At 39.4% G+C, this 18,438-nt stretch overlaps 1 protein-coding gene across 2 annotated transcripts; it reads left to right on the top strand.

The window, feature by feature from the left end:
- The first annotated feature begins 492 nt into the window (after positions 1-492).
- Positions 493-17,785, top strand: shisa9b (shisa family member 9b). 2 transcript variants are annotated; one of them, XM_012878527.3, is made up of 5 exons: positions 494-625; positions 736-1,395; positions 3,267-3,373; positions 14,897-15,037; positions 16,618-17,785. In XM_012878527.3, exons 2-5 carry the CDS (start codon positions 890-892, stop codon positions 16,998-17,000), a joined length of 1,137 nt encoding a protein of 378 aa, XP_012733981.2. In that variant the 5' UTR covers positions 494-625; positions 736-889; the 3' UTR covers positions 17,001-17,785. The 2 variants fall into 2 exon arrangements, with proteins under 2 accessions (XP_036004621.1, XP_012733981.2); XM_036148728.1 differs by having other exon boundaries at positions 493-1,395; positions 16,621-17,785.
- Positions 17,786-18,438: the final 653 nt, after the last annotated feature.

The raw sequence follows: 18,438 nt of genomic DNA, 5'->3' as shown, positions 1-18,438 counted from the left end.
ATGATGAACCAATTTTTTTAGTTTTAATTACCTGTAAGCTTCAGTTATCATACTTACCCAGAAACAAGTCTATATCATTTTTGTGTAATGAGTCAATGCAATGAATGACTTTCATTTTCAGAGTCACTGAAGTTAAATTTTGCTATCCCTGTATATGAATCAAATCATCATTATTGATCATGTTTTCCTAACATATTTGTAATATCTAAATGTCTGTCACCAAAAGCCGGAATTATGAATAGTGTTGGTGTAAGCATGATAAATCCTAAAGATGTTAAAGATGTTTAGGTTGTTTTGGGTAGATTTGGATTTCTGATCGTATGTGCGGTGGATTTTTGCCACACAGCACAATAATAATGGGCTGTAAGGGGTTGTAATTAGAGCTATTGCACAGCTCTCTCTCTCTCTCTCTCTCTCTCTCTCTCTCTCTCTCTCTCTCTCTCTCTCTCTCTCTCTCTCTCTCTCTCTCTCTCTCTCTCTCTCTCTCTCTCTCTCTCTCTCTCTCTCTTTGTCCTACTGCCTCTGTTCCTCTGTCCCCCAGTTCCTATCACGGTGTCTGCTTTGTCTTTCTCACCTTCTCTCTGTCTGCCTTTAACGCGCTCGGTGGAGTGAGGCTGCCTCTGAGGTATTTGACACCCTCCAGCATGTCTTTGCGCAGAGCTTTGCTTCATTGCAACTTGTTTCAGTCTGCCTCCTAACATCAGATTTTTTTATTGTATTATTTTTTTTTTCCAGTCAAGGTGAGAACATAAAGTACAAGGTGGCACCGTGCTTTTACGCATGGCGATTGGAGTTAATTTGGATATTTACGCAGAACTGCTATTCAAGATGCAACCGGGTGTATGAGACCTTTTAAGGGCTTGAAGAAGGGCTTACAAAGAGGGCAACGATGCGAGGCACTGAGTTGCTGCTCGGTTACTTTCTGGTGAAAGTTCTGGTCTGTGACGCGGAGGGCGAACTGGATCAAGCCGCGGATGACTTTATGATAGTAACCGGGTTTAACGAGTCGGTGGAGAGGGAGAGCGCAGCCACGGAAAGCCCACACACGGAGGACAAATGCCGTGGCTACTACGACGTGATGGGTCAGTGGGACCCGCCGTTCGTGTGCAGGACGGGCAGCTACCTGTACTGCTGCGGCACCTGTGGCTTCAGGTTCTGTTGCGCGTTTAAAAGCTCCCGGCTGGACCAGACCACATGTAAGAACTACGACACCCCGCCGTGGATGATGACTGGAAGACCCCCGCCAAAAGTGGACGTGGCGCTGGAGTCTGCCAAGGATAAATCCAACCTGATTGTCTATGTCATATGCGGGGTCGTGGCCATCATAGCACTGATAGGGATTTTCACCAAGCTCGGTTTGGAAAAGACGCACCGTCCAAACAGGGATATGTCAAGGTACGTAACTCACAACTGCGGATGTGCGTAAACAAATAAGATTCGTTTGTTTTATGCAGAAATCGTATGGCCATGTTTTGACCAACTAAAATATTTGGGAAGATTTGAAAGTTGTCCAACGACGCATTTACAGAAGGGCATACCACCATATTTGTAGAGAAGCTGACAGTTCAGGACGGGCTGCTTTCAAGCACAGAAAGTTTAGTGGAAGGAAAAACGTGTGGTACAAAAAGGAACATGGATAACCACAGGACTAAGAAGATTATGGAGCAAAGCCAACCAAGAGTTTTCTGGGAAATCAAGAAGTGACCTCGGGCTGAAGTCCACCAAGAGCCACCACACATAGACTAGACCATTTTAAAACTGACTTGATCTGTATCTCGAGCTTAAGCCAAAACGTTTTGAATGAAAATATTCTCATTTAAAGTAACAAAGCAACGGGATTTGAGTGGTCAACAGCATAATTTTGCAAACAAGTTCTGAATTTGACGCTATCTTCAAATTATGGCTAGAAACAGAACTGATCATTGATGTCTGTATGCTGTAACACCTTAAAAAAACCTTTTTATTTTAACTGGTGTTCAGTCCACATGCAACCTTCTTTTAACATGCCCAACTTAAAATAGATTTAAGCTGGGGACAGGGCAGGTAAATATTATTGCATACATACATATATTTCAGAAACTGAAGTTCTTTAAGTATTGTTTGTATTCCAACAATGTTGTTTATAAAAAGAGATGTTTGTGGCATGTATAAAAGTGTATTTTAAATCATAACACATGAACAGTACCCTGTGGAGGTTCCATGTGTTGTCATTGTAGACTAGGACTGAATATTACAAAACAAAAAACAAATTGCATCACAGAAATTCAAGTAAAAGCAAATAAAAAAAGGATTCTTTATTGCATGTTTGTTATTTTTAGAAACAAAATATAATAATTATTTGTGACAGAAGAACCAACCAAATACATTGGAAGAGCAGGCCCTGGACTGACATCTGAGGATCTCCCCAGGCATCATGAAATTTATGTAATAACTCTGTTTGTCACAAGGGGGAGACAATGGTTCCTATGTGTTAGTAGTTACTAGTTGTCATCTTTCTAAAGTAGCCCAAAAACATCACTATCAGTGAGGTGGAGAAGCATTTTTTTGACTACCTTCAAATCACAATTTGGAAAGACGAGGGGAGTTGGAGGAATCCATCTTCTTCCTGGCTTCGTTTTGTTTTAACCTTTGGGCACCATGGTGTTTGAGCACCATGTTGAGTTAGAGAGGTGGAAGTATGATGGATGGGTAACATCTGTTTGGAAATGTTTAGCAATCTGACAGTGTATTAGACATTATTAATGTTGTAAAACAGCTTTTACAAAATTACCTAATTGCACCCACTGATTAATTAATTTTTACGTCAAAAACAGCTGATATTTACAACTGAAACATGAGAAACGTCATGGTGTGACGCTTGATCAGGAACAGAGAGGGTCAAAAGAAACCTACGGTTGAGTGGCATGATAAAAAAAAATTGAAGGTCCTCACTGGCAAAAGGAAGTAGAGCTTTCTGGCTGTGATTTACAATGTGATGTGTGGTGAAAACCTAACAGCACATTGACACATGCAGCCCTCTATGTCATGGTGACAGAGGGCTGAGGAGTTGGGCCCATTTAGCAGCTACTGGGTCTCAACCCTTTGCAGTCATGGAGTTTACATCTAACGCCTCTGTGTGCCAAAATACTAGAGAGTCAAATGAGAGGTCAATTCCCATAGAAATTTTATGATTTTTATTTATTAATTTATTTTCTCAGTGCTGGGTAGCAAAAACATTGTTTCTGTATGCACTTACAGAATGATAACCTCACTCTTTGTCTCTTCAGAGCTCTGGCACATGTAATCCGCCACCCTGCTTCAGATGACACGGATGACATCGGTCTGAGTCAACACTATGAGAACCTACAAACAAGATTGGCACTTGACAATTTCCGTAAGTAGGCCCTGACCGCCCCACACACATTATGAAACACCATTTGGATCCTCTAAATACATTTGTTTGGGAATGCACATGCTGCTGACATGTAGTTGCCTCTGATTCTTTTATTTTAACAATGTAGACAAAATGTGTTTGCATCAAAAAGCTGAATTTTTTATTTTTTTATTTACAAAACTAGCAGGCTATTTATTGTGTTAAATTAAACTGAATCTATAATTTGAAGTTGGATTCAATCTCAGCAACAAGTGTTTTTGATTAGTATCATAGATTTAGGTAAGCAAAGCTAATGCTTAAAAGCCAGAAACAAAAACTCAACTTACCTTATACACCTTTTTGTAAATCTGAATCTAGCTTTTCTCAACAAGATTAAAAAAATTGAATAGGCTGGTTCAATGTTTTACTCCCTAAATAAGTGCAAACTAGAGTGAGAGTATATTCAATTGTGTTTGTGAATGAGGCACTGCAACAGAGCAGACATTTTACTTAAAGGCAAAAGGTTAAGTAAAACATTAATACCAACTACAGCTCATTGTTAGAGGATAAGGGATTTAGACATCCCAAAAAAATACTATTGCTTCACATTTTGTATGTCAATTCATCTACATGTTACACAATTGGAAGAATAAATTAAAATCATGTATTATCCAATATAATTCTTTACTCCCATAATAATTCCTTTTTAAATGTCTAACAAAGACAGAACACAGTCACTAGTCATGAAACCTCTCACTGTTTAAAATATTGGATAGTCAATACTGTATGCTTGATTGCCTTTTTCTGAAATTTTAATCGAATCCGAAGTGATGGAAAAACAAAAACACCCAATCAAAAATCCGGCAGGCTGTTGAACGCATTAGTCATGCCATCAGAAATCACAGAGTACAGACACTAATTACCAGTGACAGCCTAGAGCTCTTTCTTAGCCAATGCTGTAGGCTACGGCCTCATGCCTTTCAGCGCAGCCGCTTTCTTTCATTCATCAGCATCAACGCCTACGCACACCTACAGTGATGTGCACATGCAGGGTTCTTTTTTTTTATTTCCTAATCTGCCCTGCCAATCTGATGAAGAGTCTCACCCCCTACAAATTCACTCTTTCCTATGAGAACATTACATTAAAAAAAGCTTCTTTCTTTTTTTTTTTTTACCCACAGTGGAGCAGGCATTTCTCTTTGTCCATAGTAACAATAATATCCCACATGAACATCACTCAAAAGTGAAAGGTCTTTTAAATTCTCTGCTGAATATTAAGTCCAGTGTAGAGTGGAAATTGGAAGAAAATCTAGCAGCTATTTTTCAATAATAATAATAATAATAATAATAATAATAATAATAATAATAATAGTGGTGCCGAGAGGCAAGAAGATCTTGGGTTCAAATCTCAGGCTAGGGTCTCTGCATCAGATTCCCAATATGCAAAGAAGAGGCAAAATGCTATCAGGTCAATGCTTGAGGTACCAATAGCAATCGTTTAGGTTAAGCTCTTCAGTTATCTTCCTGCAGGAGTTTGCGTGTTCTCCTCGTGTATGTATGAGTTCTCCGCCGGTACTCTTACTTCCACATACGGTAAATAAAGGCAGTTTAGGTTAACTGGTCTGTCTAAGTGGCGTTCAAGAGCGAGTGTGTGTGCTCGTGGTTGTTTGTCCTGTGTGTGTGCGTTTCTGTTAAGGTGCGTTCACAGCGAGCGCAAATGTGTCAGGCCGAGCGACAGATTTACATGATATCCCTATGCATAGCTGCCACACGGGAGCAACGTGTATATAAATACATTTGCCTTGCCTTGCAAAGCGGCACTAAGCGAGGCCACAGAGGCAATTCTGGCGATGCAAAATGTGCAATATTGGCCATTAAAGAGGGACACGACAGTCTGCAAGAGATGGGAAGCGACAGTTGTTGGAGTTTAAACGCGCCACAACAACCAATCAGGAGCTGGGTGTGGCTGTGGCTGTGACATGGGGTGAAGGGCCGCAGCGGAGACGAAGCAGTTTTTATTCAACATGGAAGACAAACTGATAGTGGCGGTCTGCGGTCGGCCTGAGTTGTATGACTCAACCAATTATTACCACTGAGACAAGTCCAGAATGAAGCAAGCCTGGAGAAGAGTGAGTGGCGAGGCTGGAGTGGCAGGGAAGTGAAAGCATTACTAGGTAGCGCCATTGTACTGCTGTATTTCTGGCTCGTCACCCGCTTTGCAAATGGCCGCCGATAATGTCAGGTGAGAGAAGCAATAGTGCAGAGCTAGCAATAGTGCCGACGTTGTGGCGCCAATGTGAACGCACCTTAAAGGAGCTATAAGTAATACTGACACTTTGTGGTTGAAATTGGTACAACAGCTTGCCAATTATCACAATCTAATTTGGGGTTTTAAATGTTGTTGCACTGAATTTTTACTTCCACAGGATCTATGATATTGTATCCTGTTCTGTTTCTGTTCCGCTTATCTTATTGGCTTCCATGTTTTCAGGCCGCTGCTCTTTTGCCAAGCTAACATACCAAATGCTGCGCTCTGTTTTGGGAACCCTGGGAAATCTCATAAGATTGGCTCAGGAACCAGGAAGTAAACAAGAGGTACACTCTAAATCAAAGTAGTTCTGGACAGTACCTCTAGGTTGAAAGGAGAAAGACATGACTAAGACATTGTTGGTGGAGAGGACCGATCGTTTATAGGGAATGTTACTTCCATCCCAGGTGACAAATGAGAATGATTTGGGTTGACTTTACAGTAAATATCTTATTTATAGCTGCTTTATGTCAACACTGAGGCACACAAGAATGGACTGGCGACCGGTCCAGTGCCCACCCTGCCTTTCGTCCTATAGCTGCTGGAGAGATGCGCCAGCGAGCAAGGATAGTGGATGGATGAATAATAATAAAGCCATAGAGACTAGATGTGGGTCAAATTTTCCATTTATAAATGATCAGCATAAAATAACTCAAAGACAAAATTACTTTTAGTTTAGTGAAAACAAAAAAATATTCAGACTAATGTTTGTGAGCTTTTTCGAAAGCAAATAAAACCCAGAAATTTGTTATACAGAAAATGGGTTGTGAGCTTTAATTAACTGACACGAGCACAAATAAAGAAAACTGAATCTTTCGTGGACACAATTTGTTAACAGTAATTATTGCTGTTTATTTGGGAACTTACAGCATTCCAGAAATTAAGGATTTTCTCTCAGAGAGCCATTAACGTTTGAGTTTCAGCGGTCCGGGTGTTCTTTTGACAGCAATTCTTGGGAGGTTAGAAGGTGAGACAGTGTTTTGTTTTCACACATTGATCTGTACCTTGCAGTTATGCTTTCTAAAAATACAGACAAGTAGTATTTTTTCATTGCAGATATTTTATAGCAGTGACTGAGAGGCTCCATCTTTGTTCTTTATTCTTCCAAAATGGGCAACTGTCCTTGGGACGCTAGTAATGCAGGTTTTATGAGCCGCTCCAGTGCTCTCATTCTTAAATCTTATTGGACACCTGCTTACACGGAGCAGTTGTGAAGCGGGGCCCCTTTTTGCCCCCAGAGTCAGCCAGAGCGAACCGAGTCTTCGCTCACTGCCATCAGACCGCATATGTATGACAGGCCGTTGTCTCACTTGGAGATAGAGATGTATTACTGCTGCATAACCTCTGATGACAACTGAGAAAAAGAGACTGGATAAAAAGTCTATGCGTGACTTCATCTCAGGGGAATATATTTACATTTCACCCATGGATAAAGTCCAAGATAATCTATTTAGACTGTGATATTAAGCTGATTTGTGGCTCCCTCCCTGATAGTTTTGCATTTAAAAAGATTTAAGCTACGTCTTCATTACAATGACAACTGATTAAATAAACGCCACCACTTAAATACAAATCCAATTTTTATGCATATGAGTGTGAACATTGTTACTGCCTGTGATTTGTACATTCACTCACACTGAATTTAGATTTATGCAAAGATGCATCATCATGTCTTGCGGGCATAAATAACACGTAAAATCTAAAATAGGCATGTTCTGGTCTGAGACTCTCGCAGTATGATAACGTTGAGTAACAATATCACAGTTCCGTGGTATCAACACAAAAGACCACCATCTAATTAGTTTTACAACAGACAAATAAAAAAACTATTACTTCGAACTAAAACATTGGACTAAAATAATATTAATTATTGCCACTTGTTTATTCTGCTTCTCACAAAATAACACTAAAAGCTAATATTAGGTGGCAAAGTTAGCTAGACCACGCTCTGCTTAACAGACATTCTGCTCTGGATATTTAGCACGCTGTCTTACCTTTCAAAAAAGCATTACCTTGATAACATAATGGGCAGAGTCCTTAAGTCTTCAGTCCACAGCTTTATAAGGAGCCATCTGTATTTCTTGTAAATCAGAGAAAAGAAAGTGAGCAAGGCATCGGTTTTATTTTATTTTTTAAATGTCGAGTTTTGTCTGAACTACTAAAGGCACCTAACGAAACAAACCTAAATTCCTTTAGCCATTCTGAAAAGACAAAAAAAAAACTAGTAGCTGCAGACGTTACCTCTAAGAATTGTGCAAAGTGTAGTTACAAAAATTCTTTATGACAACACAAGTTTTCTTTTGAACAGTTGAGGTCATTCTTTTTCTGAGTGTGACTGAAACTTTAACACAAATTTCCTTTTGATTCAGTTAAAGTGTACCTGAATCGAAAGCTGATTCAGGTACACACTTCCTGAATTAAAAGGGGAACTGTTTAAGAGCGTACCCACCAATGCTGAGTCCCTGATCCACGTATTGTATGGAAGTAGTTACAAAGCTGCAATGGTCAAGATTTCTAAGGATAAGGCGACATTAAGGACAGCAGCGAAAGCATTAGTCTGTGGATACAAAAGGAGCCATGTGGATGATCCTGCACTTTCCTTTTGTGTACTTTAGAGAACCACTTGTCACTCTACTTGCACCTGAAAGTCTGTTTGGTTATGTCCCTACCAGCTTTGCACATCTAGAGTTGGAACATTTTGCCCATTCTTCTTTGCTAAATTACTCGAGCCCTGTCAAGTTGGACGTAGAGCGTCTGTGAACATCAGAGTTCAAGTATTGATTCTTATTCTGATTTAAGTCTAAACTTTGGCTGGGCCAGTCCACTACATGAACATGCTTTGATCCAAACCACTGTACTGCAGGTCTGTTTGCATGTTTAGGGTTGTTGTCCTGTAGAAAGTTTAACTCCACCCCATCTAAAGTCTTTTGTAGCCTCTGAAAGAGTTTTCTTCCAGGCCCTCCCTGTATTTAGCTCCATCTAAATACATGGCATCTTGTTCTAAACTCTTACCAGGTTTTCTTGTACCTGTTGTAGAAAAGTGATGTGGCCACCATGTTTAATGGATTATTTAAAATGGTAATTTCTGCCACATTCTGCATGTTGACCAAAATATTAAATTTCCATCTCCTCTCACTAAAGCACTTTCATTTATCTGTCTGCTTTGTCTGCGAGTTGTTTAAACCTAGGGAATTTTTGCAACTAATTTGTTTTAAAATGATCCACAACTTAATTCCTGACTTGTCTTTAATGTTCTATTACAAACCTTTCAGGCCTTCACAGAACAGTTGTATTTATATTGAAACAACAATACTCGCAGATGGACCTATTTACTTATAAAGTCATGTTTGAATGAAATTTCTGCCACTTTTATCTAGTGATATAGCAGTAAGTTGGGTTGCTTATACTGTATATGCACACAACATATACAGTGGGTAGAAAATGTTGATAACTGTATTGTTTTTCTTGCATTTCACAATTATGGACTGCTTTGTGCTGGTCTATCACATAACTGTAAAATAAAATGTATTCAACTTTGTGGTTTTCATGCAACAAAAAGATAGAAAAATTCAAGTACTCCAAGGGACATTATTTGTAGCATTGAGTACAGTTGGACAGCAAGCATGAAGATCCTGGCATAGAGCTTGACCAAATATTATTAGCTGTCAGCAACATGCCCAATACATATTTTATGCACATTGTTTAGGTGAATGCTGCTGAGTTATAGACCACATTCCTCTCATAGCAGCGCCATGCAAATGCCAAAGTGATCCTTAAAGGTATAGCATGGTTGTGTGTATCAGGGCACCATGTTCTGAAAGGGGCTTAAAGGGACCTATAGTCACATATTTTGACCATAAGAAGAAAACCTATATTCATTGTAAAATAAAACAATATAAGCCAAGCGTTCATTCTGATCGTGTTTACTTAGTCCTTTTTGGGCCTAAAAAGAATTTTGCACCATCTGCCTGTTGTACTGCGCCACTATCAGAAAGCAAGATGGCAACAACAGCCAGTAGTCCGTCCTGCAATTCCTCGATGTGAAGTGACAGCTTGGCGTGGTCGAAGGCAAGCCCACTCTATGTTACTTACGCTTAAGTAACAGGGTTACTTACGCTTTGTTTTCGCCCCACCACCAGGCGTTGCTGACTCACTCGGCTTGTTTACTCATTGTGTGCATACGCAATATCGTACTTTCGGTCATATGATCTCGTTATGGTAAATAACCCAAAAGCGGTTTGTTTACTAACAAACAGAGCAACAACAAAATGTAAAACACAGAAACAAAATATGATAAGCCAACAGGGTCTGATCATTTAATCCGAAAACCGTTGTGTGCAACAGCAGTAAGCTACTGGCATATCAATTCATAGCGTCATAGCACGTGACTTGGCCCCTTTAAGTGTGGACTTTTTGCATTTGTAGAAACTCTAAAACAAACTTGTTTTTGACAAAAGCCTGCAAAAAGCATTCATTCCAAATAATACATAAACAGCTTATCTACTTTGGTAAACAGCTGATTAGGTAATTAACATATGCATACAGTCCAGATGTGGAGAACATATACCTACAACATTAATGAACTCTTTCAGGTGAAGAAGTTATAAAGTTAATCTTCATCATTAACTGCCATTAGCTGCCAGTAAATAAGAGCTCCTTTCTCCTTGCACTGTTTATTCCAGGGTGTACAACTCCCAAAATACTCCTTTAAATCTTTTATGAGCTTCAGGGTGAGGTGTCTGTGTCTTGAGTGTTAACTTGCTTATTCCCTCCAACACCCATGGAGTATTTAACCTCACCAAAACTGGCCTACTTTTTAGCTTATACAAAAGCTGCACCGGTACAGATGACTTCCCGCCAGCAGTAAATAAATACTAAAGGTAAAAAAATTAAATAAAATCATACACCAGGAAAAGTCCCAGACAGAAGTCAGGCTACAAAAAATGTGACATAAAATATAAACTATTATCAGCTTGTCTAAGGCATTTGGTAGATAATAGCTATTTAAATAATTCAGCGTAGAAGTGTATGCATTAACTTTGACAGTAATGGAAGACAGACGGGTTAAATGGCATCACTTGCAAATGAGCTTGTTTAGAGGTGACCCAAAAATAGTTTTCTAAAAAAACAATTTTCAAAGAAGGAAACTGGAGGAAGTCCTAGTTAGATCTATATTTACCAATATGTTAGTTAATTTAAAGTCATGCATCCAATCTCTCTGGCAAATCTATAACGATAGAATAAAACACAGGTTAATAATTTTTAAGGTTCAGTTATTATTTCCTTTTCCTAAAGAAGATTTTATCATCGTGAAGAGATCACACCAAACGAGTGTTCGTGGCCCACTTACTAATGAAATGGAAACAGGTCAGTAAACTCAAAAAAGAACCTGAAATTTAACACAGATTGAATACATGTCTGTTTTTAAATAAAAAAGGTCACAGTCGCTGAAGTCGTTGTAGCAAAATCCTTGGTTTGGGAGCTATTTGGAGATTGTATTGATTCAATATCAAATCAAACTCTTCATACTGCATTGATCATGCAACTTCACAACTGAAATTGCTTTACAACTTAGAGTTGCTCTTTTTACTAATGCCATCCACAGTGCAATTGGAATAGGAAAAGGCCCAACAAATGTAATTCACAGGTTGTGTTTTAAGAAAGGAAGGCAAATTAAGACTGGCATCCCCGACATATGACATAGTGGGCTCTGGATAATGATGGAAAGAAAAATATTGTAAACACTAGAAGCTAAAATTGGTTGTTATTTGCAGGACAGACAGCCGAGTTAAACCTCAGAGATTGTTTATTAAATATGACAAGAAATAGGACTGACACAGAGCAGCTGCTGTGATACAACAGCACAGCAGACACCATTTGTCAAGGTGTGTTGAGAAATATTTGTTAAAAGAGTCCCTTGCAATATTTTGTAAGCCTGCCTTGATAGTTTGAGACTTTCCAGTTTAATTAGCACATTATTAAAGTTTCTTGCTGACCAAAGGGGAATAAGAGCCTAATTAACCTATTTTCTTTATTAACGATCTGTTTTAAATCAGAACACTTTCTCGACCAAAACGACTTTTGGACTCAGTTTCTCTAAAACTTTGCAAATGGAAACTATCAACAATAAGAGTGAGACGTAGCTGTGAATTGAAATATTTTACTGGTTGCCCCTCTTCTGACACCGAAGGGCCCCTAAGCTGAAACACACAATACCATTTGCTAAAAAGACAGATTTTTTTAGTCCATTGTCATCATGTTGACCATTGGTCCATAGCCTCATATTTGTGTACAAGGTTGTCCTTAAGTATGATGGGTACCAGTCCACCTTGGGACAAAAAGTGCATGATCCATTTTGTCATGGCGTCCTTAGTCCTGCAACATTATGTCTAGGAAAAGACGGAAAAAAAATAGCTGGACAAGATTTGCACCTCTGCTATGGGGTGTTGGAAAGGAGGTTCCAACCAATCTTTGATCCTCTGATTCAGAAAGAGCAATATGCTGTTTTCCCTGGTTGTGGAACAGTGGATCAGATCTTTACCCGTGTGAAACTGCTAAAAGGGTCATAGGAGCTTGTTAATCCAGTCCACAAAGGTTCAGTGGATCTGGAGAAGGCTTAGGACTGTGTCGCTCGAGGCCATTAGTGGGGTGCTTCACCACCCTGTTCACCCTCCTTCACTCTCCACATCAACACCCACTTGCCAGCTAGCGAGCCCAGAGAGAGACAGTTCAGCCTAAGTGCACATCCTGGCAACCTCAGTCCTGGGTACATGCCTCCTCCAGGAAGTAATCAAACCACCAGGAACTGTAAGCCCTTCCTCCCTCAGCAATTCGCTTATCACCTCAACTAACTCTACGCTTCCTTCCTCAGCGCCGAGCTGATCCAGTTTTCCACACACTGATCTGGGAGTCCTGTTTCCATCCGTCATCTGTTAAATAAAAAACCTTAACTTTTCACCTGCCTCTGTAATTGTTGCCTTTATATCAGAGTCAAAGTTAAGCATTACGACAGAAAGGAGGATGTCCTGTTTGCAGATGATATTGGTGTTTTCAGGCCATAACCTTAATTATCTTTTTTGAGGAGTGACGGCAGGATGGAGTGTGACCTTGTCTGCAGTAATGTAGATCCTTCTCCGTCTGCTGTGGTGAATCCAAAAAGTTCAACTCCTGATTTACAGCTTTATTTACATACCGACCATCATCCATGGTAATGAAACATGAGTCATGACCATAAAACTCGACATCACAGATACAATTGGCTAACTGGAGCTCCCACTGTAGGGTGTCTTAGCTCTGAGATAGAGCACAAAATGCAGTCATCTGAGGAGAGCGCAAGAGTATAGCTGCTGCTTCTCAACAAAAGGAGTCAGCTGAAGTGGTTCAGGTCTTTGATTAGCATTCCTCCCAGGTCCCTTTTAGTGTTTTCTAAGCACGTCCCACTGGGAGAGACCCCGGGACAGGCACAGATCTTGTTGGATGGACTATAAATTGTTTCTGGGTTTGGAACACTTTGGGACCACCTAGAATAAGACAGAGAGCGTTGCTGGGAAGAATGATGTTGGTTCCCTGTTCCCTGTTACCCACTCGATGAACAGACAAAAATGGTCAGATGGGCAGATAGTAGGCCTGCACAATATTAGAAAATACTGCAATAATGATATTAGGTGGGATATTCGGCTCTTTTTCTCTTTCCTCTCTCATCTGTGAAACTCTTTTCAAGTGGTTAAATATGTGCTATACAAAGTATTATTTTGTAAATGTCACATTACAATGCAAGTTCATAACTCTTGGAATATATTAGCCAATAATTATTGCACTCCAAACAGTCCTTTGTGACAAACAATGACGATATACTGTATTTGTGATTCATTGTGCAGCACAAATGGATAGAGGGAGTTTTTTTGTGTAAGGTGTTGTGTATTTTTTCTCTTGTGTTTTTTTAAACTTCAAGATGGCCATTGACTATTTAAGTTAAAAATAACAACAATTAGTTGTATGCAAAACAACCGTACAACAGACAATTCATAACCTATTGTTTTAAAATACGGTATGACAGAGACAAGATATAAATAGGCAAATAACAGGTTACAATTGTCTGAACACCATGCAAAGGTCAGACATGCAGACATTTTCTATATAAACTGTATGACTAGACATATTGAGCAGTAGGGCAGCATAACATTTTGAAAATGTATTGTCGTTACAAAATAACTATCCACAATATATCTATCACAAGAGCTGCTCGGACAATCGGCCACTTTATCAGCCGGCCCTAGCACCGGGTTTGAGTCCCTTTTTCATCTCCAGCATTGCTTCGATTCTTCAGTACACAGAGATTTTTCTCCATATTGCCAATACTGCATCAAAGGTTGCTGCAGGTTTGCATATTTATGATGCAAATCTTCTTCTAAACCACATCTCAAATGCAACCTATTGTATTGATGTAGTAACTGTGTAGGCCATTGGGGTACAGTGAACCTATTACCAAGTTTAGGAAAACCAGTCTGAGATGATTTGAGCTTAATAATATTATCAATTACTCTGCTGTAGCTATTAGAGAATTAATACACTAGTCATATTAAATTGATGGGATAAATGTGGACATGGTCAACAACACTGGTAAAGTGTGTCAAAAATATCCCGTACACCATTAAACCACCAGCGGCAGCCTGGACCACTAATACAAAGCATCATGGATCTATAGTTTCATAATATTATATTAAATATGACCCTACCATCTGAATGTTGCAGCTGAAATCAAGACTTATTGGACCGGACAACATTCTCTCAGTCAGTTATTGTCAAATTGCGACGCTGAACAATGTTTTTGCAAATCAATTTTTTTTTTTACCTGATATTATGCAGCCCTTTTGAGCAGTCCCCAAACTGCTACTTGCAATTTGAAATGTTCCAGTAATCCTGATTAAACTGAGCAAAGAGAGGACACTCTGAACATCTGTTCCTTCTGCCATGCCAGGGAGGCAGGGAACCAGTCTATTTGCTGTATACCCCTTAATTTACCAGATGTCTGCTATAGGATTAGTTCAGCGCAACAAGGACCAGTCAAGATTCTCCAGCTGGGTCTCCAAAGAACCCTTCGTTAGGAAAATGTGACACAATGGGAAAATGCTAATCTCATAAAAGCGAATGTCACATAGGTGGTATAGTTTTAGTTTTGCACACAGCAGACATGTTGGAGGTTGCTGTGTTAAGAACGTGTGCTTCTCTTCTTCTAGACAACAGTCAGATGAACAACGTGGCCCAGTCCCCCACTATGGTAGGTCAGCCATATCCAGGAGTGGGCCAGATCACCAGCCCCTATGAACAGCAGACGCCCCTCAAGGATCTCAACAAGTACAACACTCTGAAGGCTGTGGGTAAGAAGAAGTTTATTATGAGAAAAAAAACAGCAGTTATCCTTTGATTTTAATTAGGGAGAAATTAAAGGCTTTCTAAGAACATTTTGGTACATAAATCGATAAAAATATCCACACTGCATAATGAGTTAAACAAGGGAGCTCTAAGAACATTTAATGTGACTGCGCGGCGACAACATTTTCCCCAAGTACAAACGCAGTTTATTTAAAGCCTCGGAGTCGAGGCTTTGGATTAATTTACAAGGACTGCCGCAAAGCAAAGTCCATCAATGTCAGCATGGCAAGAAACAGAGAGGTTATTTATAGTAGCAGGATTGTGCTAATTTAAAAAAAAAAAGTCTGCAGTCAAGAAGCGTTTGAATGAAAGAACGTCTATCTCCATGTCACAACATGGCACTAGACAATTTGTCTCTTTTCTTTTTAATGTTGTAAGTTTAGAGCTATAAATATAAAGATGCAGCAATTAAAACAATGTTACCATTAATAGACAATAGAATAAGTCCATAGAATTAAAGTAATAACTTAGTTAAAAGTGTATTTTAAACCAGCATATTTTAAACTACTGACTTGGGTTTTAAGTTAGACAGTGATTTTAAATTAGATGGTCAGATCAGAGTAGCTGTTAGATCATGTTTTTATCACTTAAGGCAGCTAGAAAAATTGAAATCCTCTCTGTGAAGACAACTCCTTGAAACAGTAATCCATGCTTTCATATCCCGCCTGATCTATTGTAATGGACTCTATGTTGGAGTGAATCAGGCTTTGCTTTCTCGTCTGGAGCTGGTTCAAAATGCTGCTGCTTGTCTTTTAACAGGTACTCTAAAAACAGAGTGCATTACCCCTATTCTGGCCTCACTCCATTGGCTCCTAGTACATTTTAGCCCTGCCATACCTCTCTGAGCTTCTTCATCCCTACTCGCCCTCTCTACCCCTCGAGGTCAGCTGAACTGCATCTCCTGGAGGTACCGAGGTCTAAAAAGGAAGCTCAGAGGAGGCAGGGCCTTTTCTGTTGTTATTTCCTCAATTATGGAATAGCCTGCCCCTGCACATAAGAGAGGCTCCTTCGCTGCCTACTTTTAAAACTCGGCTTAAAACGTAAAAACTATTATTTGTCTTTTACCATCAGTGAGACTTTTATTGTTTTAAAATAGATGTGTTTTAGTTTGTAGCTATGTAAAGCACTTTGTTACCACCGTTGGCTGTTTTTAAGCGCCTTATAAATAAAGATGGTATGGTATGGTATGGTATGGTATGGTATGGTATGGTATGGTATGGTATGGTATGGTATGGTATAGAAACTCTTGAAAAAAGACAGAATTTCATACCACTTGCTTTATCTGGAGTAATTCACATTTTATCTTTCCAACACAATTGGTTGTGCTGTAAAGAGATAAAAGGAACTGAAGGCACTCTATATTTTTCAGCTTTTTATTAGTAAAAATATGTTTATTATTTGACATCCCAATATATAGAATATACTGAAAGCTTGTGGCTGTTATGTGACAGAATGTGAAGCATCCATACTTTTGCAAAGCACTCTATTATTTTACACTCCCATCTGATTATTTCTCCATTTTCAGCAGAGAAAGCAAGTGACAGCTACCAAAGCAACCGCAGGCAGGCGATCGAGATGACAGCCAAGGGCAGCCTTCCCATGGAAAGCATGGATATGGAGTCAGAACCTCCCAATCCTTACAGCCCACCCAGACAGCGGTCTACGAAGCACAGCGAACACAAGTACAAAAGCCACAGGAGCCACAGCTCCCAGTCACTGTCCCACATCTCCAACATAGCAGTCAGCCCAGGGGCGATGCAATCCTGGCAAAGCAAAGACATCCTGGGACTCCGACAGAGCTATGGCCAACAGAAACCCGGCATCACAGAGAAAGAGCTACCCAGCTCCCACTACATGCCTCCACAACCCTACTTTGTCACCAACAGTAAGACAGAAGTGACAGTGTGAGCTTCTGCCATCTTCAGGCTCAAAATAAGGCCAGAATTAAAAAACAACAACAACACTAACTGCTGCCAGTGAGTGGGGTTGCAAGGAGACAACATGGACTGTGCTAAGTGCATTTGTTTTGGGAGCGGGCAGCAATATGCCGTCTATAGCTAACGTGTACTGTGACAGGACCCTGAGTCTGTCATTGAGCCTCATGGGGGCACTGTAATCAAAATGTCGTGTTTGATGCTCATATAATCTCACCACTAAAGATGAAGACATTACCTACCACAATGTTGGGATGCGAGACGCTAATCACTGTCACACGTATCTACTGAGATATTTAAGGAGACTGGCAAATTGTACTAGCCTGGTTGTTGATTGATGAAATGGATCACCAGAAGGTATGTACTAAAAAGCCTAAAAAACTCATCTTAATCTAAAAAAAGAGCATTAAATAATCCATTGATCCTACAGATGTCAAATTATGCGCAATATGCAATATTAATTTTATTCCACCTATCTGTTCTAGTTATGAGCCCTCTAGAGCATTGCCTCAATTTATATTGTAATTCACAATTTCTTAGACCACCAACACATGCAGGAACTGTACACATTTAAGAAAAAGCCTGATGTAATTCTTTATTTAAATAGTGTCTCAAACCTTGGAAATCTGGCTTTAAAGTTCTGATGTTTGTTTGAAAAATACCCGGTTCATCATAGTGTTCTTAAAATATGAAGGACTGTAAATGTGCTACTGTTGATAGAAATGGCTCAAGACACATTAAAAAAAAATATGTTTAAAAGTTGTGATTCTTGTATTGCTTAAAAATATATATAATTTTTTTGTTGTTGTTTAAGATCATGGAGTTAAACATGTTGGGTTTGTTTAACAATAAAGAAAAAAAAATGCATGAAACAGAAGAAATTTTGTTTTCAGCACAAATATGCATTAAGTGTTAGATAGAGAATGGGTAACACTTTAAAATAAGGTACACAAAACATTTCTTAACTACTAAGGATTGTCTTGGAAACTAACCATGTACTAATGGGTAGTTAACCAGTACTTACTGAGCAACACACAGCCCAGCCTTATTAGGGGACTACTGGTTAGTTACATGGGAAGCAAAGAAGAACTAATCATGTACTAATGGGTAGTTAACTAGTACTTACTGAGCAACACACAGCCCAGCCCTATTATGGTACTACTAGTTATTTATTAGGGAATCAAAGAGGAATGAATTAGGAACTAATGGGTAATTAACCAGTACTTACTGAGCAACACACAGCCCAGCCTTATTAGAGGACTACTGGTTAGTTATATGGGAAGCAAAGAAGAACTAATTAGGAACTAATGGATAGTTAACTAGTACATGCTGGGGAGCACACAGCCCAGCCCTACTACTAGTTATTTATTAGGGAATCAGATAGGAACGAATCAGGAACTAATGGATAGTTA

This window comes from Fundulus heteroclitus, chromosome 16, assembly GCF_011125445.2.
Source record: "Fundulus heteroclitus isolate FHET01 chromosome 16, MU-UCD_Fhet_4.1, whole genome shotgun sequence".
NCBI lineage: Eukaryota > Metazoa > Chordata > Actinopteri > Cyprinodontiformes > Fundulidae > Fundulus > Fundulus heteroclitus.
Note: the sequence above shows the minus strand (reverse complement) of the source record. Positions and strands in the feature narration are given on the sequence as shown.